The sequence below is a fragment of the Dipteris shenzhenensis genome, chromosome 2 (genome assembly GCF_047967505.1).
Source record: "Dipteris shenzhenensis isolate YYH24624 ecotype China chromosome 2, Dip_SZ_1.0, whole genome shotgun sequence".
Taxonomy (NCBI): domain Eukaryota; kingdom Viridiplantae; phylum Streptophyta; class Polypodiopsida; order Gleicheniales; family Dipteridaceae; genus Dipteris; species Dipteris shenzhenensis.
This window is the reverse complement of record NC_141597.1, coordinates 36,899,793-36,925,386: the sequence shown is the minus strand read 5'-3', so window position 1 is coordinate 36,925,386 and position 25,594 is coordinate 36,899,793. Positions and strand designations below refer to the sequence as shown.

Below are 25,594 nucleotides of genomic sequence, written 5' to 3'. Positions count from 1 at the left end.
AATTGAAAGTAGATAGAACCCTAAGGTGTCAAATTGAGCCCTTGCTGAGTATCTTGTTTTTTTTCCCTGGAGCTAATTGGAATTGAAAGTAGATAGAGCCCTGAGCTGTCAAATTGAGCCCTTGGGCTTGAAGTCAAGACCGGCACATACATCTCGATGCGTTTTAGCTGCTCAAAATTTGGGACACAAGATATGTGTTTGAGTAATGGAGGACTAGTGGGAAACCTGAGTGTTACGGTGGTAGTCACAAAAGAAATAGCTCAACAACTTCAATGCTAAATGTGTGATAAGGAACTCCAAGCAAGTCTGTGTGCATAACTTTCACCTGAGTTGCATTTATGGCTCCCATGAAATACTCCGTGTTGAGGAGACATACATCTTCAAACCATCAGTCCTGTGAAATCATCTTCAAACCACCAGTCCCCTGGAATCATCTTCTCTAAATAATCAGACAATGAATTATGCGATTGCTTCTTCCCTCCACTTGCCATGGCTGTGAATGACTAATGGATGCCTTTCAGATCTATACAAGTCTTCCAAGCAATGGACTCAAGGCATCTCTGAACATTGTCTACGCTGCCGCAGGGAAAGCGGCTCATTGCTCACATCTTTGCAATACGAAGATCGAGGTCTTCCATGGTGCTAAGATCATGCAAAGCTCATGAAAGCGTCTGTCTTGGACATAAGGTTCCCCTCTTCTAAAGCCTCCATCATATTGAGGCACTCCGTAGTGCACTATAAACATCAAACAACGTTGAATGGTTAGTGTTAACTCTATAGTCACCCCATGACAAAAATTTCATGCAAGCCTTAGTACCTATTAACATGATGTGATATTTCTCGATATCCCTTGATTCAAAGACGTTAACCCGTTGAGATGTAAAAGACATCCACTCGACTTCTTTCACTCTATACTTCTGGCATGCCCTCCTCTAATCTCACCCTTCCTTCATCAACCCCCTTGCTTTCCCTTCTACATTCTCATGGCTTGGAATCATCTATTTTTGTCCAGTTCCTTTGCCTTGCTCACCATCTCTTAACGTTGCCCAACCTTCCTAGCTGCTCATGCTGCTTCCACACTCGTCACCTCCTAATGCTTTGCAAGATAATCAATCTTACCTCAAGTTGTTTCTTTTGAGCAACTTTCTCAATAGCAATGCTTGCCACATGCTTGCAAATGTGTTTCAGGTTAAGGACTTAACCTAAGGTTCATTCAATTCAATAACACTTGATGTTATTTTATAGCAATAGGTGGGATTTGAAAGTTGCAAATCCCTTGGTTTGTTCTGGTTTCCAATCTTATCTCATCATCTTGTAGCAACCAAGGAAAAGAGGCTACATACAATACATTAGTCATGAAACAACTTGTGTGGTTTCTCTTCATTGTTCTTGGATTGATGATTGTTGTTCCTAGATTGATGATATTTTGTGTATAGAGCTCAGCACCCTCCTCCCCTCCTTAGTGCCTTAGATGTGTTGTTGGCATTCAAGTAGGCCATCACCAATCCCTTGCCTCTTGGAATGTAATCACCATAGCCCATGCTTACAATGCATGGATCGGCCCACAATACCACCCAAATTGTCTATCTCGAAGGAGTCTTTAGGGTTCCATCACCCCCATGCTCTCCTACCCTTGACCTATCCTCCAATAATGTGTCTCAGACCTCCTCCCTCAACCTACCTAATCCATCCTCAACTTGTCCTACAAAAACCTCTCAGGTTTCCTTCCTCCACAACTCGGCCTCAGCTGCCCAACCTCTCCTACCTCGTGGGCACCTTGCCTCCCTCGTTTGCTAACCTTTCAACCATCCAAGTCCTCGCCTTAGAAAACAATAGCCTCCATGGCTTCATCCCACCCCAGGTGCTAGCTCACCTTCGTAGCTTGCTTTCTTTCACTTTGTTCAACAACTTTTGTTCCAGCATCTTGCCTGCAAAGATAGGCCATTGTGGCTCTGTCAATAGCTGGGGTCGTCAAAATTTAAATCCCAGCCATTCGATCAACAATCTTTCAGAATCGTAATCGACATCGCACAGATTAATCAGATAAATTACCACAATGATTCCAAGAAAAATAAAACTACAAAAAATAAATAAATTACAATTACAACAAATACATGTAACATAACAACTCAGATCATTAAAAACATGAAGTAAAATTTTATTCCATATAATCCAAGAATATTTACAACAATCGGCTAAACTGGCAACATCTAATTTCTTTCCCAAAACACTACCGAAAAAACGGCACCCCCACTAGATATAGCACCAATATCCTTCTCAACAGAAGCATCACCAACAACACCAACAAAAGAACCTGCGAAACACAACAAACACACAGATCCGTGAATAACGTACACCCACTCTCCTACAAATCAAAAACCATATTCCAACAATACATCCAAGACTTGCTACTACCAACTCTCCAATCCAATTCTGCAGACACGTAATACCGAAGTGTTCGTTGCAAATTATCGTCTCTCTTGCAATTTTGTTCGCGTTTGTGCAAGAAAGGATAAGCCCTTATAAACCCTCTCCAATTACAAACATACTTGGCAAAACACCAACACTAGCACAACCAACCGAACAAACAACAAAACCCAAACCACCACTAGAAATACTCCCAGCACCCGAAAGCTCATCAACTCTAGGAGCAGCAACAACTAAAACAACACCTATAACAACAAAAAAGACAAAATCAATACCAAAAAGTTTAATAAAAAAAACACAAAACATTTACTAACAACACATACTTGAAGAAAGTCCACTGCAGCAATCAACATTGACAACAATAGAATCAGAAACATTGGATAGCCCTGCACCTACAGGCACATTCATAGAAACTACACAAAACAAAATCAATACATTTAAAATGACAATACATCAAATATAATCAACAACAAACAATACAATACAAAATAAGCTAACCAATAGAAACTTGAAGAGCACCATCACCAACATTAACAACCTCACTAGAAAACACGCCATCCACCTTTTTTTAATACAATTTAACATTCTCTTCAAGCACATCAGGATACTTCCTCAATTTCCCAGACTTCTCGTAAGGATTAGAGATGATAGAATGATGAGCTACAACTGTCTTCAGTGAGCTGCTCTTATCATACTTTCAATAACTCAACATCCTCTTATGCCCAGTCACCAATTGCCCAACATCCTCAGGGACCTGACAAAGACTCAACCGAGTAATTGTAGAAGACCTTACACTCCTATTACTCCTTTTTTGAGCCAATTCGTGACCAATAGTCGACAACATCGAGTGTATGAGTTTATTCAACATTTTTTCACTCACTCGATTTGTATTAAGCCCGAGTGTATTCCTTCCTCTCGCAAATAAAGAATTTGGACAAGCAATAATATGTGAACCTTCGTTGAACCCCACGAGGATGATACATGTTGGAATCAATATTCTCCAAGATTTTACGCTCCTCCCCCACACCGACAACACAACCACCATCCTTCTCACCACCGTACCACGTTGCACAGAGCGATCCATTGTAGTAACAACAGCCACTTGACTTGACCTAAACATAGGATTCTTCACGATGTCGAAAGGAACTTCCATCTTCCTAGAAGCCGCAACCCTCACATTCTTGTTCCCTCCTCAACATCCGCCCAAAACACCGGTACATACCCATCAAAGATTACAGAAGATAAAGACTCTCGTCACTCTTCACCATTTGCAAAAAGAGCTGCTTCAGAAGATCATTCAGCTTCCTATATTCCAAACTCTCTAACCTGACAGACACATCCAACCCATTAACCTACCTCCACAAATCGACACCTCACCCACTCATCCTTAGCAATACTCTTGTTAGACCCAGCTTCACTAACAATGCACTCCTCCTCCTCATTGATCACCAAGAAGGGAACAGACACAATAGAAGACGCGGCAGCTGAAACACACAAACCACCTCCGCCAACCTCAAAACAAGAAACACCCGAACTAGCAACAAACCTGACTCCAAATCATCAGAACCTCCAGTAGATACCCCTAACAAAAAGATGGCACTTCAACACCATCCATCGCAGAAGAGACAACCACAACAACACACCCACTGACCTCACAATAGAAACCCGTATAAATAATAGAAGATTCGACAAAGGAATCGCCATGCCCAACACTCGCCATTGCCAGCCCCATAGAGAAACCTTTAGTGTCACCTCCCGCAAGCCATGCATGATCAACTTCCCTCAGCAAACAAAGAGAAACAAAAAACACAAACGAAGACAAAAATCCAACCGTCAAACCACACTAATCCAATGGCTCCAAATACAAACCTATGTGCACAACCCACAACCGTTTGATTAAAACACATCTAACGACCCAAAACCAAAATCAACAAGCACAAAAAACAACCAACCCACAAACAACACGTACCCAACCAATCACATGACCATACACACATGCATCACACAACCACAAGCCAACAGCCACACTAAATGCACCCAACAGAAAACAAACATGCGTCCAACAATCACGCACACACACACACACGCACACACACACACACACACAACTACCACACACAAGCACAAACCACCAAAAACACCACGCCACACAAGCACATACCTGCCACGTCAAACAACACATCATTCGTCGTCGCGCCACATAAGCCGCGCACACAAACATGCCACTGCCCCCATCCGCAATCACACCAAATCCTCCGCCAACTTGTGACCAACACGTGGACACCTCCGCCTCCCAACATCTGCTCGCGGCCGAGAATTGGCACTGGTCGCCGATCCCAATCGAAAACCGGCAATAGAGTGCCAACCTCCGGTAGGTTGCCGGTATGCCAAGTTTCCACCCGAGCCGATTCCCTACGCGTTGCAGCTGATGGAACTTGCTCTCGGGCCCTTTGCACCTATCTACACAGTGTGATAGGCCATACTTTGAAGAATTGGTTCCAAACTGAATTCGTTCGTCTCGAAGTACGGTGCTGTTGCATTGCACATGCTTATCTCTCCTATCTTTTTGGGGCAATTTGTTCTTAGGAAACATCCATAGACGCCTTTTCCTAGCTCTCTTAGTTCGGAATGTGGAACAACTGCTTGTCTGCAACTTCACCTGCATCTCTCGTTCCAGCCTTGGCAAACTGACGCTGGGCTAGAATCTATTTTCAGGTATCATTTCCAAACCCGTCAACCATCACCTCCAATGCTTTGCTTTCCTCGTCCTCTCTTTCCTGGTGTTCACAGATTGACGTTGGCAATACGTTTTGGAGCGTGAACCTTTCTCGAACTGGAAGGTAGAATGAATTTGGCAAGACCCCGACTCTCTCTCTCTCTCTCTCCCCGCTCCCTGTTTCTCTCTCTCGAGCAACCGATTGTTGAGCTTGAAGGTAGAACTCTCTATTAGATGACACTTGCCATGTTCTGCGCCTCCAAGCCTCCACGGGTCCTCCCTTTTGTCCATGGTTAATAGTTAATAATAGGTTAAAGATTACTTGTGGCAGACAAGTTCTTCATGTTCGACCTTATCTTTCTGACGACGTAGGTTTTTGGTCTGCTACATGTTTTCCCTAGAAAGGTATGCTAATTCAAATTCTACTCTTACTCTGCGCTTGTTTGAATGTCGCAAATAGTCCTCAGTCTCAGCAAACCATTGTTCCACCAAGCCTGACGATCAAACAAAGCTTAGTGTAGGAAATCTTTCTGTTTCTTCTGTGAAACCACCATCATGAGGTGTGAAAGAGTCTTACTTATGAGGTAATCACTAGAATCACTCGAGGGTTGCAAGTCCCCTGGTCGTAAAAATGGCACCACTAGTCTTGGGAAATGCTCAGAAAGGCGGTGGATAATTAATAGGAGCTCAACAATTTGGTCCACGTGGATTGTTAGATGTACCTTCGCGCACGAGACCTATATGTGTGTTTGCGGTACTGACGTGATGAAGGGATGCTAGACAAGGTTTCTTATCAAGATTGTATTCTTTGAAATGATATCAAGTTTTCAAATGATTGTTGATGCATTCTATTTCTTTTATGCATATATTTGTTGCTGCTGTTATTTCTTTTATGCATATATTTGTTGCTGTGTTCCTGCATCCAATGCTTCTAAGCCTAGGTCTGCCCATGTAAATCTATGAACTCCTGCTATTGCCACATGAAATCAATAAAATTAAGTCACCGTGGAGAAGTTCTCAAAATTGGTGAGTAGAAATTCCCATTCAAGCGTATGATTATAAGTACTGCTCAATGAAAATTCTTTATTTTTTTGTTCACATGTTGTCAATGACAAATATCTGAACTGGGGATCCAAAGCATCGGATCAAGTTCAAATGGTTTTTCCTTGAGCTTACCATGCATTGTTTGTGTACAACCTGTAAGCACACTTCCCATGAGAGACTCTTCCTTGCGAAATCATAGAATTTTCTTAGGTTAGAGGCATCACCATCTCATGGCTCATAGACATCCTTTCTTCGAATGTGTGAAAGTTTGTAAAGGTAACTTGTGGAAGGGTCTTTGAATTGATAGGCATTCTCCGTTCTATGCCACTGAACGCATGAAGCGTTATGCTTTCAAGAAGCTTGATGTGGTTGGGTTCAGGGGTACGGCCAGGACATGAATAAACATTTGTCTGCCCTGACATCCTCTCACATTGCATTTTTGCATTTATAGCAACTGAGAAAAGGATTTTGTTTTCCATAAGGGTGGCTTGGCAGTTGTTTTAACAACAGGTTCTTTTAATAATATAGCGGAGGTGGGATTTGAATTTTATTAATTCAATTTATGCAAGTCTTAAACTGGCTTATTTCCATGTTACGGTGTTTCAGCATTTGGATTTAATGCAATGAGGTACACGCTTTTTCCTAAGCATGCAATTTATAGGGTGGCTCTTCTACATGTGACAGGATAACAACACATGTTGAAACTTGGTGCTTCAAACCTAATGAGGATTGGAGCTTTTTCAGAAGACAATTTTCTTCACATCATTATATGTAAATAATATCCAGGGGATCCATGTTGTCTGCAGAACAGGTATGATTCATACTCCCTTCCCTTTGCTGAGTTACAATTAGTAAGTTCTCAAAAAATTGCAGTGATTTAAGACTGAATTGCTCAATCTCTGCATAAGGTGACACCTGGCTTTCTTGCCCTGGAGATTCTATGGACATGTGTGAAAAAGTTGCGGCCTGCTGGTATTGTGATAATTCTTTCTATCTTAAATGGTGCGTTGCCCTATCGGCTAGATTTAGATTTAGATGCTCGTTGGGGAGAGACTAAAATGAAAATGTTTAGACTTCACAAGCAGTTGTAGCTTGAATGAAGAGATTTTGGACTACCTTTTGATTAGCCTTCTCCTTTAGTGCTAGCCTTCATCATGGCTGAGTCTGCCCTTCACCTCCGGAGTGCCGACAGAAACTCAGTACGAAGACTGTGTATAAATGTATGCTCAAGTATGTGTGGGTGTGTGGATTTGTATGTGTGAGAGCATATTTTTATACTATGGTCTACACCCACTGTTGGGCACTGATGACGTCAGTGGGGATGTCATAGTAGCTAGTCCCTGCTATGCATGATGGAGTTTATGGTTTTCAACCTTGTGAGTGACTATCATGAGATTGAAACTGCACTATGTTGTGTTTTTAGAGGATGAGTTTGGGAATGTTCCTGGATTCATCTAGGTATATGCTTCTGCCGTATTAGCGGACATGCAAATTTCACCTTGTGAAGTTTTCGTCCAAGTTGCGGCCTGCTGGTATTGTGATAATTCTTTCTATCTTAAATGGTGCGTTGCCCTATCAGCTAGATTTAGATTTAGATGCTCGTTGGGGAGAGACTAAAATGAAAATGTTTAGACTTTACAAGCAGTTGTAGCTTGAATGAAGAGATTTTGGACTACCTTTTGATTAGCCTTCTCCTTTAGTGCTAGCCTTCATCATGGCTGAGTCTGCCCTTCACCTCCGGAGTGCCGACAGAAACTCAGTACAAAGACTGTGTATAAATGTATGCTCAAGTATGTGTGGGTGTGTGGATTTGTATGTGTGAGAGCATATTTTTATACTATGGTCTACACCCACTGTTGGGCGCTGATGACGTCAGTGGGGATGTCATAGTAGCTAGTCCCTGCTATGCATGATGGAGTTTATGGTTTTCAACCTTGTGAGTGACTATCATGAGATTGAAACTGCACTATGTTGTGTTTTTAGAGGATGAGTTTGGGAATGTTCCTGGATTCATCTAGGTATGTGTGAAAAAGATTGCTTTGCTATGTTAAAAGGGGTCTCAGGAAGGGTTGGATGTAGTCACATCTACTTGACACGTTGGCTGAGTGGCAGAGCGTTTATAGCATGCCTAACCTGTGAGAGTAAAACTGGGCAATGGTGCTGCTAATGTGGAGAAAAGTACAAGGATCTCTGTTGTCTGAAAATTTGCACTGTGATTTTGCTCAGTCCCTGAACTCGTATTTCACAATGAAGATTTTGTTAAAGTTGGTCATCCCCTGTCTGTGCATTAGGGTGTGAGGGCTTCTATGTGGGTGTGCACGCCCAGAGAGTGGTGTAGTATTTGTCTCCTTTCTCACTGCATTTTCTGCAGGCAGTTGGGGGTTTTGCCAGGGTCAATAGTTGGGCGAAGGGCTGATTTGGGGTTGGTAAGGGAAATAAATGGCCAGCCTGTGTAGAGGGGGTGGGGCCAGTTAACCGACCAGCCCACCACCCCTTGTATTGTATCTTGTACCTGGAGGTTTTCTCAGCTATTTAAGCGGAGTTTTTCCTGTGATTACTTGCACAGAACACTCTCTCTCTAGTCGCGATTCTGCTGTCTCTCTCTAACCGCAGATCTGCTCTCTCTTTCTGTTCGCATATTCTGCTGCATTTTGACAGATTTGTCCCCCTTTTAGTTTAATGTCATGTTTTGGGGAAGTGCGATGGTTGTCTCATAGAAACTGCAGAGGCTCTTTTCAGGCTAGCTTGTCTCCTTGGAAATCCTCGTTGAGTGTTTCTATGTTTCTATACTCTTTTGTTGTAATAGATGAGATTATTATAATTGCATTTGCTTCCTCTGATTTTGACAAGTAGCTTTATGGGTCATTCAGCTTGCTTGAAGGTTTTTATTTTGGCTTTGGGGAAGGTATGGGGCAGAGGAAGTTGGTTACCTAGTGAAGCATTTCCAACAAAATGTGAGCCGATATTGCATCGAGAAGCAAACAAATGCAACAAGAGGGAGAAAACAGACGGTGATGAGACTGGCAGAGCTACACTGAAATGCCTTTATAGCTAGATGAACAGTCACGTTTGCAAACACACTGAGGGGAAACACAATCCCAAGATGAACTCAAAAACCCATGGTCCACGGCTACACAGCCATGAATAGAGTCAGAGATGCGTTGCATTCTTCATACATTAGGTCACCTGACTCTATTCTAGACTCATGAGGCCTCCCATCGATCACGGGCCTTGTCATTGGGAGATCATAGACTTCCTCTTTAGAGAAGAAGATATTGGCAAAAAAATCCTAAATTTAATCATGGAAATACACCTCCCCCCTGGGGAAAACTAGGACCGTCTACCATACCTCCCGAAAACTACTTAATATGAACTGAAAAGAACTAGAAATGGATGAGCAAGAACTGGAGGCAGATCCAAGATTCCAGACGTGTCAAATCTTATCCTTGGCAGCCATGAGTAGTCTAAATTCCGCATGGGCCTGACTAGGGTCTCATTAGGGTTCTCGGTATGTCTGGAACATATCAGAAATCTATTGTTGACATTCTCAGCTCCTCTTCATGGGATATACTCGTGGGGGATGTGAAATAGCCTGATGTCAAGATGCCACAATGATAGTACCCCAGATGGGTCAGGTACTCGGGCATGTGTGTACTCTCATGCTTTCCTAACGTATGTGAAAGTTGAGGTCCCTATTCAACGTCTCAATCCAGTAGACATCAATAACTCTGTTCTTTCATTCTTTCTTTCTCTGAAGGATGGTGTTCATTAGACGTCAATAAGCGTCTCCTATCTTTCTTTCTCCGAAGGATGGTGTTGGGGAGATGGTTGCTAGCATCCTAGCCTAGAATATCTGAGTAATGTGCTATAGTTTCGTGGAGGGTGGCACACTGGGCTTGCATCCACCCTTGTCAAGATTTGGCATGATCCTCCTACAACAAAAGGGTGGAATATTATTTTTGTCGTTGTAGATAGAATGACTAAAGTGACCCATTTTCCTACTAAGACCACCTATCGAGCTTCTCAGATTGCTAATCGATTTGTGGAGAATATTTCAAATTGTAGGCCATCTCATGGGCTATCCATAGATGCCACTTATACCTTGGTATGTGCCTTGTAGGCCTAGTTATAGTCAGTTAGGACTATTGGTATAGTTAGTTTATGTACCATCTAGGTCAGTTAGGACACTTAGTCGAGTTAGGGCAGTTAGCTTTAGGGTTTTGTTATGTTGGCTCTCCCTTGAGCCTCCTCACTACAGTTTTGCAGCAATCTATTACAGCATCTCGTTTTTCTCCTTTGTGCTTCCATTGCTTCCAACACCCAACAGTGGTATCAGAGCAGGTCGGGAATCCATTTCCTCAGCCATTGACAGCTTTCCCAAGCTGTTTGGGAGCCTCCTGAGCCCTCATTCCTGCTGGTTTTGCTGGTTTCTACACACCCGTGAGTGTTTGAAGCCTCTCCAAGCACTTCTGTCGTGAAAAACCCTGATTCTATTGGGCAAGTTGCTCTTACTTCTGGCTCTGGTGGTATTGTTACTCTAGAGCATGTGCTTTATGTTCCAGGCATTCGTAAGAACCTCATTTCTATCAGCCATTGCTACATGTGGCTTTCAGGTTCTTTTTGATGGTGTTAGGTGTGTATTGTATGATGCTACACATGCCTCTACCATGGTACTGGCACATTGTCTAGAGGTCTTTTTAGACTTGATGCTTATGACAGATGTCACGGGGACGTGAAATTCTAAGTACTTTAATGTACTACAAGACCGTGACAACTTTGGTTTTAAAAGTCCAAGCGTGGGCTTAATAATGTGTAATTAAACGCGGCATGGTGCCTAGCACATAAGCGTAATTAATCCTTAGGCCCAAAGGCATTCCAAGGAATTAAAAGAGTGGTTGCTGGAAAATGATGACGTGGCATTTTTAATGGGCCCCCTAGAGGGCCATGTACCTTCAGTGGCCCCCCTAGAGTTCCAGGTGGCTCTAGTGCCTTCTACATGCTCCTTTGCCATTCCTGGACCTTCCTGGGCCTTCTAAACTTCACATGTGTGGTTTTCTCTCTTATCTTCTCCCTTTGTTGAGATTTTGGACTGGTTTTTCAGCCTCCTTCAGCTGAATTCCGTTTTTCTTCATAACTCCACCCGTTTGGATTCCTCGACTTCCGTTTGGCCCGATGGCTTCCCCTCTGCCTCCCCTTCGTAGTGATATGCTTTTCCCTCCGTGCGTTTGGTAGAACGGGTAGAGCTGAGCACTTCTTTTGCTGGTCGAATTTGCAAAAGTGGCTTTTTCTGGACCTTTTTTTTTTTTCGACCGCCTCCTGGGCCTCTCCTCTTGCAAAGCTACAGCTTTCTGTTGAATTTCGAGTGGTCCGACGCGCTGGTTGACTGGTTTTTCTCAGTTTCGGAGGACTTTCCGGCGATGAAACTTCTCCAAAACCTTCTCAATGCATTCCTCTCTGAAGCACGCTTCTTTTGAGCCCAAGAACTCCCACTTCTTCGCGACAGAAGTGCTTCTTTTCGCATTTTTCAGTGGAATTCTTGCTGGTCGGCTCTTGTAAATGCTCTTTCTTCATGCCTTTGCACTCCTCTTTGGCTGAGAATGCAATTGGGCATTGGCTACTATGTCCTCTTGGCGATTGAGGACTTGGTTCGAGTTTTCAGGGCTTGGTGAGTTGTGATTTTGCTACTGCAATTTCTTTTTGCCATAAGCTATTGGTTGGCCTTGTGTGCCGCCTCTTTCTTGGCTCGCAGGTGCCCAGGTAGAGCTACATGAGTCATTCTTTGGTTGGGTACTTTGCTGATTTTATTTTGGAGCTTTGAAAAGCTTTGTGAATGCCATCTAGAAACCACTCAAAGAGAGTGCAGCTGGGGTGCAGTGTGATTGCATCTGGACAGCCAATGGAATTGTACTCGGAAAAGAGAATGCCTTTGGGTTGAGCCTATGGGTTAAGTGCACTTATGTGATGGTGTTCTATGCTTGAAAGCCTTGCGAAGGCTTAGTGAATTGGGGAGGCGTGCTCAGTTGCAGGGAAGGTCTCCCAGATGCAACTTGTAATCATTTCACTGTGAAATATAAAGAAATACCGAAAGGGGCGCCACGGTGTTTGGGGCCAATCGGGTGCACTTGTCTATGTCTGTTGAGCAGGGGCATTCTAGCCTCCATCCCTTTTTCAGTGATTTTGTTTGTGAACAAATGGGTAAATGCCAAATGGTGATCATGCAATGGTTAATGGTTGTGATATATGCTTTGTGAGCTGTAAATAAGTGCTGAAGTGATTAAAGGTTTAGTTCCACTGCCCTCTGAGTGATTAGAGGCCGGTTTCATTGGTTCCATTGCGGGGATACCACACACTCTTTCTCAAGAGGTGGGCCTCGGTAGTTTGGTGGAAGGATATCTTTGCTGCACTTTTTGACAGCTGAATATTACAACCATAAACATGGTGAGTACCCATGAGCAAGAGAGCTCCACAACTCCTCAAAGGAGAAGGCAGGAAAGCCTTAATGATCCAGCTAGTGTACAGCTGCAGGAAGCACAACAAATGCCTTTTGAGCAGGCCACACATGAAGCTACAACTGAGCTCAACGGTGATACTAGTTCTAGCAGTGAGTCAGATGATGCTACTATGTTGAATGCACAGCTTGCAAGTGCAGTGACTGCTTTGACTCAGCTGGCTCAAAATTTGGCTCAGATTGTGCAAACAAATGCCAAGAAGAAGAAGAAATCAAGAAAGCACAAGCACGGAAAAAGTGAGTACACACATGCATCAGCTTCTCATGGCGGACCGCACACTCATGCATCAGTTTCCCATGAGGGACAGCCATCAAAAATGACTCAGAAAGTGACTTCCAAGAGAGAGGAATCGCCCAAAAGAGCACTTGAGAAAGAGGTACAAAAAGTACATCCAGTGCAACAGTATGAGCAGCCAGCACAAGGCCTTGGTTTGGGTATTTCTACTCCTCAAAATAATAATGTGCAGTTCATAAATGTGGCTCAACCACCCTAGCCATATTTGAGGCAGCAACCTGAATATTTTGGTACAGATTCTATCTTTGATGCTATGTTGATTTCACCGCCAATTGGGCATAGAAAACAAGCCATGTATGACAATGTGGGAATGCAGCCAGGCATGCAAGCCACAGCATATGCTCCCATGCCTAATGTTCAGCCAAGCATGGCTCTCCCTAGTGAAGGGAAAGCTGCAAATATACAGCCATCTTTGGGACAGCCAATATCAAATGTATATAAAGAATTTAAGGATGGTGGTTCTCATGTCAAGTTTGATACATATAATGGAGTACAGGACAGGTACAAAGCCCTCACATTCCTTCAACAGTTTGATGCTGCATTTCTTGGGGGTTTGTTTACAGAAGCATCCAAGATGAGGAAGGTTGCCACATTTTTGAAAGGCAATGCACTTAAGTGGTACACCAACCTTATGCTTCATGGAGATGCACCTACTACTTGGCTGGAATTTAAGCAAGTGTTCTCTTCTACTTGGCTTACTCCAACTTTTGAAGTTGAAGTACTTTCACACTGGCATGACTTGTCATACAAACTTTGCAAGAATCTTGATGATTACACCCAGAGGTTTTGGGATGTTTTGCTGCCATTGAGCTCTTACAGGCATGTTTCTTTGAAAGAGCAAATAGAGAGGTACTGTTGTGGATTGCCTAGTGAGCTACGTGATTATTGCATCAAAACCAAGGTGGGTTCTATGACTCAATTAATTGAGAATGCAAGGACAGCATATGCATGGATGCAGGAGAAGAATTTGGGCTTTATGGACAGCAAGAAAGAAGACAACAAACGGGCTGCCAAACACCAGGATAAGGACATCAAATTTGAAAATAAAAATTATGGCAAACGACCGTTTCAAAAGGGAGGAAAAGCCCAATTCAAAGCTGGTCAAAGGCGTGGACAGCCTAATAAACAGCCCCGTACCAAGTTATTTGATGAAGAGAAAAAGTCACTCATGGAGCAAAACAAATGTTTTATATGCAAAGGAGAGGGACACCGCTCTTATGATTGCCCATTCAAGAAAAGAGACAGGTCAGATGATGATAAGAATGGTGATAAACAGGCTGATCGGAAGGGCAAAAAGCCTAAACCTTCTGCAGGACTTCTTCCAGATGTGATTGGGAGTTTGCCACATGCACATGATGAAGTGGAAATGAAAAAGACTGAGATGTGCAGAGCATGGGGAAAAATCAGAAATCAAAATTGTTTGTTTTTCTTTGATTCTGGGACAAAGGCAAATTTCATAACTCCTGATATGGCAGGAAGGCTTGGCATTGAGCCTGAGGAAATGGGGCCATCCGGCATGTGTGATATGGCCAACCCTGAACTCAACACACCTGTCACTCCTATCATTGGCAAGTTGAGGATGCATATCCAGGGATATCAGGATGCAGAGGACTTCTACATTATGCCTTTGCCAGAGTGTGATGCTTTGCTTGGGATGCCTTGGATGTACAGGGTGGGGGCTGATGTGCAGATGAGAAACAAGAAGATTTCTTTAACTCATAGAGGCAAAAATCATATACTTGATGTAAAGTTGAAAGGGGAGTCCATCCCTATAGTTTCAGCTTCTTGTATTTCCAATGTAATTGGATCGGTTGGAAGGTTCCTCAATGTTCAGTCGTATTGACCTTAAAAGTGGATACCATCAGATAAGGATACGGCCTGAAGATGTCTACAAGACTGCCTTCCGCACTCCATTTGGCTTATATGAGTTCCTTGTGATGCCTTTTGGTTTGACTAATGCACCTGCCACTTTCAATAGAATGATGGACAGAATTTTCAGAGCACACAGAAAGTTTGTGGGCACTTTCTTCGATGACATCATTGTGTTCTCTAAAAATGAGCAGGAGCACAGGAAACACCTCACTATTGTGTTTCAAGAGTTGAAAAGACACAAGCTATTAATAAACACCAAGAAAAGTGAGTTCTTTATGCATGAGATTCATTTTCTCGGTCATATAGTGTCAAAGGATGGAGTCAAGATGGATCCTGCAAAAGTTGAGGCCATAAGGAGTTGGCCAATTTTGAAAAATCTGCATGAAGTCAGAAGCTTTCTTGGGTTGTGTTCATACTATTGGAGGTTTATAAAGTACTTTGCAAAAATTGCTTCTCCCTTGCATGCTTTACAAAAGAAAGCTGTACCGTTTCGGTGGGGACCAAAGGAAAATGCAGCTTTTGAAGAGCTGAAGCAAAAATTGTGTTCTGAACCCGTTATTATCTTGCCAGATCTTGCAAAACCCTTCGCTGTAACTTGTGATGCATGTGGGAACAGCATAGGAGGCACTTTGATGCAGGATGGCAGAGTGGTTGCATATGAGAGTAGAGTTCTCAAAGATGCTGAATTGTACTTGCAGACATACGAGAAGGAAATGTTAGCAGTGATACATGCTTTGACCACATGGAAACATTACCTTCTTGGAGCTGATTTTTATGTGCAAACTGATCATCAGTCACTTAGATATTTTCTCACGTAGAGAAAATTATCTGAAAAGCACATGAGATGGGCTAACTTCCTCTCAATGTTTCATTTTCAAATTGTACATGTGCTGGGTAACAAAAATGTCGTGGCTGATGCACTTTCCAGGAAACCACAGCCTGAAGCAGTCTCCAAGAAACCCAGTGTTTCAGCAGTGAGCATTGCTTATAACAATGTGTTAGATGTGATGAAAGATGAGTATGTTAATGATGCTGATTTTTCAACTATTTATGAACAGCTTTTTGATGGTCAAAGGCATGATCACTATATGTTGAAAGAGGGTTTCATTTTGATGCATGGACGACTCTGTGTCACTGATCAAATGCGACAGAAAGTCATAATGGAAAGTCATGCTCCTCCATATGCAGGACATAGGGGAATTACAGCAACAATTACAGCAGTGGAGCAATACTTTTATTGGCCATCTTTGAGGAAAGATGTGGAAGAATATGTGAGAACATGCATGGTTTGTCAGAAAGTAAAGTTTGACAGGCAGAAGGCACTTGGGTTGTTACACCCTTTGCTAATTCCGGATAGACCATGGCAAAGCATAGCTATGGATTTTGTGTTTGATCTTCCACGTACTCCTACTGGACATGATGGATTGTGGACAATAATTTGCAGGTTTAGCAAACAAGCCCACTTTGTGCCAGTAAGAAAGAAAATTACAGCAGATCAAATGGCCAAATTGTTTTTGCAGCATGTCTTCAAGTATCATGGGATGCCTGAATCCATAATCAGTGATAGAGATCCGAGGATGACCAGCCTCTTTTGGAGAGGACTGTTTGAAAATATGGGCACTACGCTGAATTTTTCGTCATCTTTTCACCCTCAGTCTGATGGACAATCGGAGCAGGAAAACTCTACCATCTTGGATATGTTTAAATGCTATGTCTCAGACCAGAAAAGCAAATGGGAGCATTATTTGCCTTTGCTGGAATATGCTTACAATAATACGGTGCACACATCCACACGTAAAGCACCTTTTGAAATAGTGGAAGGTGCCAGGAAGATACCTCCCATTTTGCATACAAAAGAGAAAATCTTCGAAGCTGATCGTTTTGTGGAAAGCCTTGAAGAGGCTTACAAGAAGATCAAATATGCCTTGCAAAGAAGTCAAGACAAGCAGAAAAGAGCAGCAGATAAGCACCGCAGGGAATTGGTATTCACAGAAGGTGATTGGGTTTTGCTGCGTTTTCAGAAGGCAAGGCTGAAAAATAAGAAAGGCAAGGAAAGGTTGTACACAAAGTTGAACATGCGTTACTATGGTCCTTTCCAGGTTTCTGAAAAGATAAACGAGGTAGCTTACAGGCTGAAGTTGCCTCCGCATTGGAAGATACATAATGCCTTTCATGTGAGCTTATTAAAGCAATATCATGGAGATATTCCCGAGGATGTACCTGATGAGGTACAGCCTGAAGTGGAAGAACAGGATGAACTTCTGGTCCCAGAGCAGATTCTGGCACACAGAGATAGAAAGCTCAAGGGTAAAGTTATCCGTCGCTACTTGGTAAAATTTCAAAATTACCCATCACTTGATGCGAAATGGATGGAGGAAGGTGAACTGGCAGATTCACCTGGGATATTGCAGCTTTACCTTGATGCTTTCCAATTAGAGCCGACTGCGGCCCGGGCTCCTACAGGTAGTTCAGCAGAGCGAGCGTCTGGAGCATTACCTGATGTTCGAGAGGGGGGTAGCACCTCCACTCCCTCAGTACAGACGGGCTCACTGTGATTTCATGAGGTCGCTTGATGACACTGTATGTTTCATCCGAGATACTGAGCTGACAGTATTTCTGCTGTGAGACTTCATGATATTGATGCATCTTGACTATTGATCGCCGAGGATCACATAGATTTTGAGCAGTATATATGGATGGATGCATGCCTCTCCTAGCCATATTTTCACTGTCTCTGTATACTATAGGTGCGGCTTTCTTGTTTACTCTTTTATGCTATATTTCATGCTCGCTCCTGTGTTTTGGGGCAGCAAACTGTGGTTTGCTGTTTCAAGAGAGGGGTATGTCACGGGGGCGTGAAATTCTAAGTACTTTAATGTACTACAAGACCGTGACAACTTTGGTTTTAAAAGTCCAAGCGTGGGCTTAATAATGTGTAATTAAACGCGGCATGGTGCCTAGCACATAAGCGTAATTAATCCCTAGGCCCAAAGGCATTCCAAGGAATTAAAAGAGTGGTTGCTGGAAAATGATGACGTGGCATTTTTAATGGGCCCCCTAGAGGGCCATGTACCTTCAGTGGCCCCCCTAGAGTTCCAGGTGGCTCTAGTGCCTTCTACATGCTCCTTTGCCATTCCTGGACCTTCCTGGGCCTTCTAAACTTCACATGTGTGGTTTTCTCTCTCATCTTCTCCCTTTGTTGAGATTTTGGACTGGTTTTTCAGCCTCCTTCAGCTGAATTCCGTTTTTCTACATAACTCCTCACCCGTCTGGATTCCTCGACTTCCGTTTGGCCCGATGGCTTCCCCTCTGCCTCCCCTTCGTAGTGATATGCTTTTCCCTCCGTGCGTTTGGTAGAACGGGCAGAGCTGAGCACTTCTTTTGCTGGTCGAATTTGCAAAAGTGGCTTTTTCTGGACCTTTTTTTTTTTTTCGACCGCCTCCTGGGCCTCTCCTCTTGCAAAGCTACAGCTTTCTGTTGAATTTCGAGTGGTCCGACGCGCTGGTTGACTGGTTTTTCTCAGTTTCGGAGGACTTTCCGGCGATGAAACTTCTCCAAAACCTTCTCAATGCATTCCTCTCTGAAGCACGCTTCTTTTGAGCCCAAGAACTCCCACTTCTTCGCGACAGAAGTGCTTCTTTTCGCATTTTTCAGTGGAATTCTTGCTGGTCGGCTCTTGTAAATGCTCTTTCTTCATGCCTTTGCACTCCTCTTTGGCTGAGAATGCAATTGGGCATTGGCTACTATGTCCTCTTGGCGATTGAGGACTTGGTTCGAGTTTTCAGGGCTTGGTGAGTTGTGATTTTGCTACTACTGCAATTTCTTTTTGCCATAAGCTATTGGTTGGCCTTGTGTGCCGCCTCTTTCTTGGCTCGCAGGTGCCCAGGCAGAGCTACATGAGTCATTCTTTGGTTGGGTACTTTGCTGATTTTATTTTGGAGCTTTGAAAAGCTTTGTGAATGCCATCTAGAAACCACTCAAAGAGAGTGCAGCTGGGGTGCAGTGTGATTGCATCTGGACAGCCAATGGAATTGCACTCGGAAAAGAGAATGCCTTTGGGTTGAGCCTATGGGTTAAGTGCACTTATGTGATGGTGTTCTATGCTTGAAAGCCTTGTGAAGGCTTAGTGAATTGGGGCGGCGTGCTCAGTTGCAGGGAAGGTCTCCCAGATGCAACTTGTAATCATTTCACTGTGAAATATAAAGAAATACCGAAAGGGGCGCCATGGTGTTTGGGGTCAATCGGGTGCACTTGTCTATGTCTGTTGAGCAGGGGCATTCTAGCCTCCATCCCTTTTTCAGTGATTTTGTTTGTGAACAAATGGGTAAATGCCAAATGGTGATCATGCAATGGTTAATGGTTGTGATATATGCTTTGTGAGCTGTAAATAAGTGCTGAAGTGATTAAAGGTTTAGTTCCACTGCCCTCTGAGTGATTAGAGGCCGGTTTCAACAGATGTTTGGATGATGATGCTGCACTTGCTGATGCACATGCCTTTGCTCTTGATTCTACCATGGCAGATACTCATTTGTGGCATGAGAGGTTTGGACACCTCAATTTGGAGCCTCGGTGAAGTTATATAAGGAGGATATGGTTGTGGATCTTCCCAAAATGCATATGCCTACCAAACATGTTTGTGAACCATGCTTGCTTGGTAAGATGCACCGTGCTTCATTTCCCAAGGATGGGAGAGTTGGTGCTTCACGCAAGCTTTATCTGGTTCATAGTGATGTTTGTGGACCCATGAGGGTTGCAGCTCTTAGGGGGTTCTACTATTTTGTTACTTTTATTGATGATTTCACTAGGTACACTTGGATTTTCGCATTGAAATCCAAGTCTGAAGTTTCTTCATGCTTCAAGCACTTTATTGCCTTGGTTGAAAATGAGAGTGGGCTGCACATTGCTCACCTTAATAGAGACAGGGGGGGTGAATACATGTTGAAGGAGTTTGTTGTTTTTTTGGCTTTCCGTGGCATCAATCATCGATGCACGGTGCCTTATACTCCTCAACAGAATCCCATGGTTGAGCGGAAGAATAGACTAGTGATGGAAATGGCTAGATGCATGTTGAAAGGCAAACATTTGCCTAATAAGTTGTGGTTGGATGCGATCATACTCACATTTCCCACCTCAGGACTTTTGGATGCTTAGCTTATGCTCATGTGCCTTCACAGAAACACACTAAGTTGGATGATAAAGCTGACAAGTTCATTTTTTTTGGGTATAGTTCAGAGAGCAAGGGCTATAAGCTGGGACGGGCAAGTGTTTTGTTAGTCGGGATGTTGTGTTTGATGAATCTTGCACTATACCTTTGCTGGACTGTCAAAAACAGCCCGTTGTTGATGCCCTTGACATATTTGACAGCTTGATGCCTTTGTTTCCATTCGATGCTCGGGATGATGTTCCATCTGAGGTTGTACCTCCTCCATTTGTTGGTCATTTGCAGCCACATGTGCAGCCAGAAATTCAGCTTGATATGCCTCTCATTGATAAGGATCATTTACATAGAGCTCTTGACCAAGAAAGAGCAGAAATTCAAGAGCCCAAAAAGGTATCCCGTTGGCTACTTGACACATTAAAAGACAGCAAACAAGATACTCCTCTGCCAGCCTGTACTAGAGCAGCTGTCCGGAAAGAGCATGCTAGTTTTGTTGCTTATGCTTTGGTTGCTACATCATGCAATGAAGAGCCCTTATGTCATCAAGATGCCTTTCAGAATGATTGTTGGAAGAAGGCCATGCAAGCTGAATTGGATTCTATCCATTAGAATAACACTTGGGAGTTGTGTGATTTGCCTCATGGCAAGAATGCCATTGGAACTAAGTGGGTTTACAAAATCAAACGGAAAGCTGATGGTTCAATGGATTGTTACAAAGCCCGTCTTGTTGCTAAGGGATATAGCATGGCATTGCCTTTGAGGAGACTTCTACTCCCACTTCTAGGATCACTACTATTCGCGTTGTTATTGCCTTTTCTGCCCACTTTCATTGGCAGATACATCAGCTTGATATTAAGACATCTTTGTGAGTGTTTGGAGAGAGAGAGATTTGAGAGCTGAAAGCTTGAAGCTTAGTTGCAATAGAAGAGTGTGAGAGTACAACTGAAAGAGTGAGAGATAAGGTTTTGTCCTAGTGACAACGTTAGTAGTCACTAACCATAGTTAGTGAACTAACTGCGGTTAGGGGGAAAAACCTCTTAAAGAGGGAAAAGTGTCCCTAACTAGCTTATTAAATTACATTGGTCACTGCTGAATTATATCTATAATTCTAACAAATGTGAGTGTTTGGGGAGAGAGAGAGCAAGAGAGAGTGAGCTGAGAGCTGAAAGCTTGAAAGCTTAGTTGCAATAGAAGAGTGTGAGAGTACAACTGAAAGAGTGAGAGATAAGGTTTTGTCCTAGTGACAAAACCTTAGTAGTCACTAACCATAGTTAGTGAACTAACTGCGGTTAGGGGAAAAAACCTCTTAAAGAGGGAAAAGTGCCCCTAACTAGCTTATTAAATTACATTGGTCACTGCTGAATTATATCTATAATTCTAACACCCCCCTGCAGTGCCAATGTTATGTACAAGGCTGATCAATCACCAAACGGATATAAGTTCAGGGCACTGTGAAATGCCTCAAACTTTTCACGTGGTAGTGCTTTGGTGAAAATATCTGCAACGTTGTCATGTGTGGACACAAAGATCATACTGATCTCTCCTACATGCAACTTCTCTTTGACGTAGTGATAGTGAACCTCAATGTGCTTCGTGCGAGCATGAAACACTGGATTCTTTGCCACTGCAATGGCACTCTGACTATCAGTGAGAATTGGAGAAGGACCCTCCAAAAACAGATGAAGATCAGCAAATAGACGTCGTAGCTAGACACATTTAAGTGTTGCTGTGAAAGCTACCTTGTACTCAGCTTCACATGATGAGGTAGCCACTGTAGATTGTTTCTTGCTCAGCCAGAAAATGCAAGATTTACCCAAAAAGAAACAATTGCCACTAGTGGAATGCCTAGTGTCATAATCACCACCCCAATCTGAATCACTGTAGGCATGCATCTACAAGTCACCCCCCTTGGGTTTCAGCCCATACAAAGCTTTGTTTAGCTTGCATACCTGAAGTGCATTTGCTGTAATTTCAAAGCTTGGAGGTTGTTTGACATAAACCTCTTCCAGCAAGTCTCCATTTAAAAAGGCTGTTTTTATGTCCAACTGATGAACATTCCACTCAAAATGTGCAGCCATTGCAATAACAGATCGGATGGTGGTCATCCGGGATGTAGGAGCAAAAGTCTCCTCATAATCTATGCCCCGAATTAGCACCGGCCGTGTGCCTTGCTGCACTGCGAGTCCTGCCAGGTAATGGAGCATGAATCTTACTCTCTCTGAGAGTCTGTAACAGCCAGTTTGGGACTGTTTTTGCTGCATGTATGTCTGCAATTTCTTGCTGAACCAGCTGTTCCACTGCCTGTGGAGGTGGCAAGACATCTTGTGGCTGAACTGGAGCATCGGGAGGTGGCTGTAAATTCTGATTTGCATCAGAAATATGAGCAGGGGAACCCAAAGCAATGGGTAGTAACCCCTCAAAAACATCCTCTGAAGAAGAAGGCATATGAAATTCAGCTTGAGTGTGAGCTGAATTTTCTGCAAATATCACATCTCTACTGACAATGATCTTGCGTGTAGCAGGATTGTAGCGACGGTAGCCCTTGCTTTCTGCACTGTACCCAACAAATATGCACTTAATTGCCTTATCTGACAACTTGTGCCTAAATTCAACTGGCACATGAGCATATGCAAGGCATCCAAAGACTCGGAAATGATCCACTGAAGGCTTTCTCCCATTCCAGACCTCATAGGGAGTTTTTATTTTCAAAGCCTTAGTGGGAGCCCGATTTAAAATGTAGTTGGCACACATCAGACCTTCAAGCCAGAATTTGTGAGGCATGTGTTTGCTTTTCAGCATACATCTGTCCATCTTCATAAGAGTTCTATTTTTTCTCTCAGCTTTGCCATTTTGTTGAGGGGTTAGCCTCACTGTGAGCTGATGCACAATACCCTTGCCTTTCAAAAAAGCATCAAAATCTGCAGACAAGTATTCCCCACCTCTATCTGTGGGCAATGTCTGTATCTTGAGTCCGGTTTCATTTTCAACCATGGCTGAAAAGTGTTTAAACACCATGAACACTTCTGATTTGCCCTTCAGCCCAAAGACCCAAGTGAAATTGGAGTAATCATCAATAAAAGTAACAAAGTAGAGATGACCACCCAATGATGGAGTCCTCATGGGACCACAGACATCACTGGAACCATCCTTTTGGAAGGGCAATCTATGCATCTTGCCTAAAATGCACTTTTCACAGGCATGTGGAAGAGGTATCTCAAGAGGTGGCAATGCATCAACCATAGAGTGCTTCTAAAGTGTCATCAAGCTGTTGCAATGCATGTGGCCATGTCGGGCATGCCATAATTCTGCATTCTGCACGGCAGCAGTAGGGGTAGAAACTGCAAGAGCATGGGCTTCTCTTTTCTCAAAAAGATCAAGCTGAAAAAGCCCACGCAGCAGAGTACCAGATAATCTCAAGGCATAATCATTTTCCTTGTCTCAGACATCACATTTGTCATGCTCAAAGATGACCTGAAATCCAGCCCTGTTAAGAGTGGACACTGAAAGGAGATTCTTGGTGATACCAGGCACATATAAGACATATGAAAGTCTGAAAACTGAGCCATCAATGGCAGTAAGCTCAACTTCTCCTGTGCCACGTACTGAATATGACGAGTTATTGGCACAAGTGACTTTCTTACCAACGGGAGGTGGATGCAAGGAAGTAAAGAGACACTTTCTAGAAGTGATATGCTTGGATGCACCGCTGTCAAAATACCAAGTATTCAGTGTTTCATTGACACTGAAAGCAGATGCATCCGTAGAAGAGTAGTCAAAAAAGCATATGTATCATCATTACAAGTGGCTGTACTATCCCGAGCATCTGGAGCAGCCAGCCTAGAATCTAAAATGCAAGATAAAAAGGCATAATCCTGTCCAACAAAGTTGGCTGCAGCATCCCCACTGTCAGATGCATGAGGAGCTGAATCTAGAACAGCCATACCGGAGCTGTTTTTCTTCTCTTTTGCAAGCCTTCTCCTGCATTTTGCAATGTGATGACCTGATTTTTTGCAGTAATGACAAAAACCCTTCTTCTTGGGCTTACTTGCATCATTTTTAGCCTTTTGTGAAGGCTGTCCTGACCCACTGGAAGGCTGATTTACTGATGTCTTTGCCTGTCCCTTTGTTTTTGACTTGAACTTTGAGAGCATAGCTTGTTCACCTGCACGTGAAGCCAAGTTTTTCCTGGTCTGCTCTTCCTGAAGCAGAAGTCCTATCAACTGGAACAACTCCTCGTGGCTCGAGGTTTTGTCTAAAAGTCTGCCTCGATAAATGACTCCCTGCTTGGTGCACCTGATCGGTAGGTCTAGCTGCCGCCAATAAGAGGTGTTGGAAGCAATGGAAGCTCAAAAATGGAAGTACAATGGAGAAAAACGAGATGCTGTAATAGATTGCTGCAAAACTGAAGTGTGGAGGCTAAAGGGAGAGCCAACGTAACAAAACCCTAGGGCTAACTGTCCTAACTGACCTAGATGGTACATGAACTAACTGTACCAATAGTCCTAACTGACTATAACTAGGCCTACAAGGCTCATACCAAGGTATAAGTGGCATCTACGGATAGCCCATGAGATAGCCTACAAACCCCCCTCCATGGTATGGAGGGCTGAAGTATCCTAGACATGGCTCAAGATACCTAAATATCTAGTGTCATAGTTGCACATGTACGTACCGTAGGATATAGCAACCTATGATTGTACAAAGTACAACAGATCAAGTTACAAAAGATACTAAGTTTAAAGCTTGCTGAAAAGCCTCAAACTTAGGTCGAGGTAGAGCCTTCGTAAAAAGATTTGCCAAGTTTTCTTTAGTGGGAACATAAGACAAAACAATATCACCTGCTGATAATCGCTCTTTGACATAGTGATAGTGAACCTCAATGTGCTTTGTGCGAGCATGGAAACTGGATTCCATGCGATAGCCAAAGCACTCTGACTATCAGTAAAGATGATGGTAGGAGCAGTCTGACATGCACAAAGATCTGCAGTAGCTTTCGAAGCCAAACACACTCCACTGTAGCTATTAAAGCCGCTTTGTACGTACTCAGCGTCACAGCTGGAAGTAGCAACTGTACTTTGCTTCTTGCTGAACCAAGAAACACATGAATCACCAAGCATAAAACATCTGCCACTATGTGTCACACGTGTGTCAGATCAACCAGCCCAATCACTATCAGTGAATCCATGCATGACAAGTGAAGTATCAGTCCCATAAAGAAGGCCTAAATGCTGAGTGCCTTTAAGATATCTGAAAACACACTTCACGGCATGCCAATGGTGCATAGATGGGCTGTGCATATATCTGCTCAACTGTGAGACAGCACACTGTAGATCAGGTCTCGCATGGCATAGGTAAATCAAACAACCACCTACTTGCTGATAGAGAGTGACATCACATGTACCGTTGCCATTCTTAGAAGAGAAGTGAAAACCAGTCTCTAATGATGTGGATACTGGCTTGCAATCCTCAAACTGAAAACACTGCAAAAGCTGTCCAATGTACTTGGATTGTGACATCAAAATGCCCCCCTCACTACTAGCAAATTGAATGCTCAGATAGTAGTGCAGAAGACCA

General features: G+C 43.2%; 1 protein-coding gene across 2 annotated transcripts in view; it reads left to right on the top strand.

The window, feature by feature from the left end:
• The first annotated feature begins 4,852 nt into the window (after positions 1-4,852).
• The window catches only part of LOC147904704 (uncharacterized), a 78,386-nt gene continuing 57,644 nt past the window's right edge, over positions 4,853-25,594 (top strand). For both annotated transcript variants that reach the window (XR_015542414.1, XM_087387993.1), the window contains exons 1-2: positions 4,853-5,142; positions 6,872-6,998. Coding sequence is in view for 1 of the 2 variants with exons in the window: in XM_087387993.1 (XP_087244119.1) it covers positions 6,981-6,998 (18 nt within the window). In the remaining variant the exon portion in view is untranslated. The remainder of the gene's footprint in view (positions 5,143-6,871; positions 6,999-25,594) is intronic.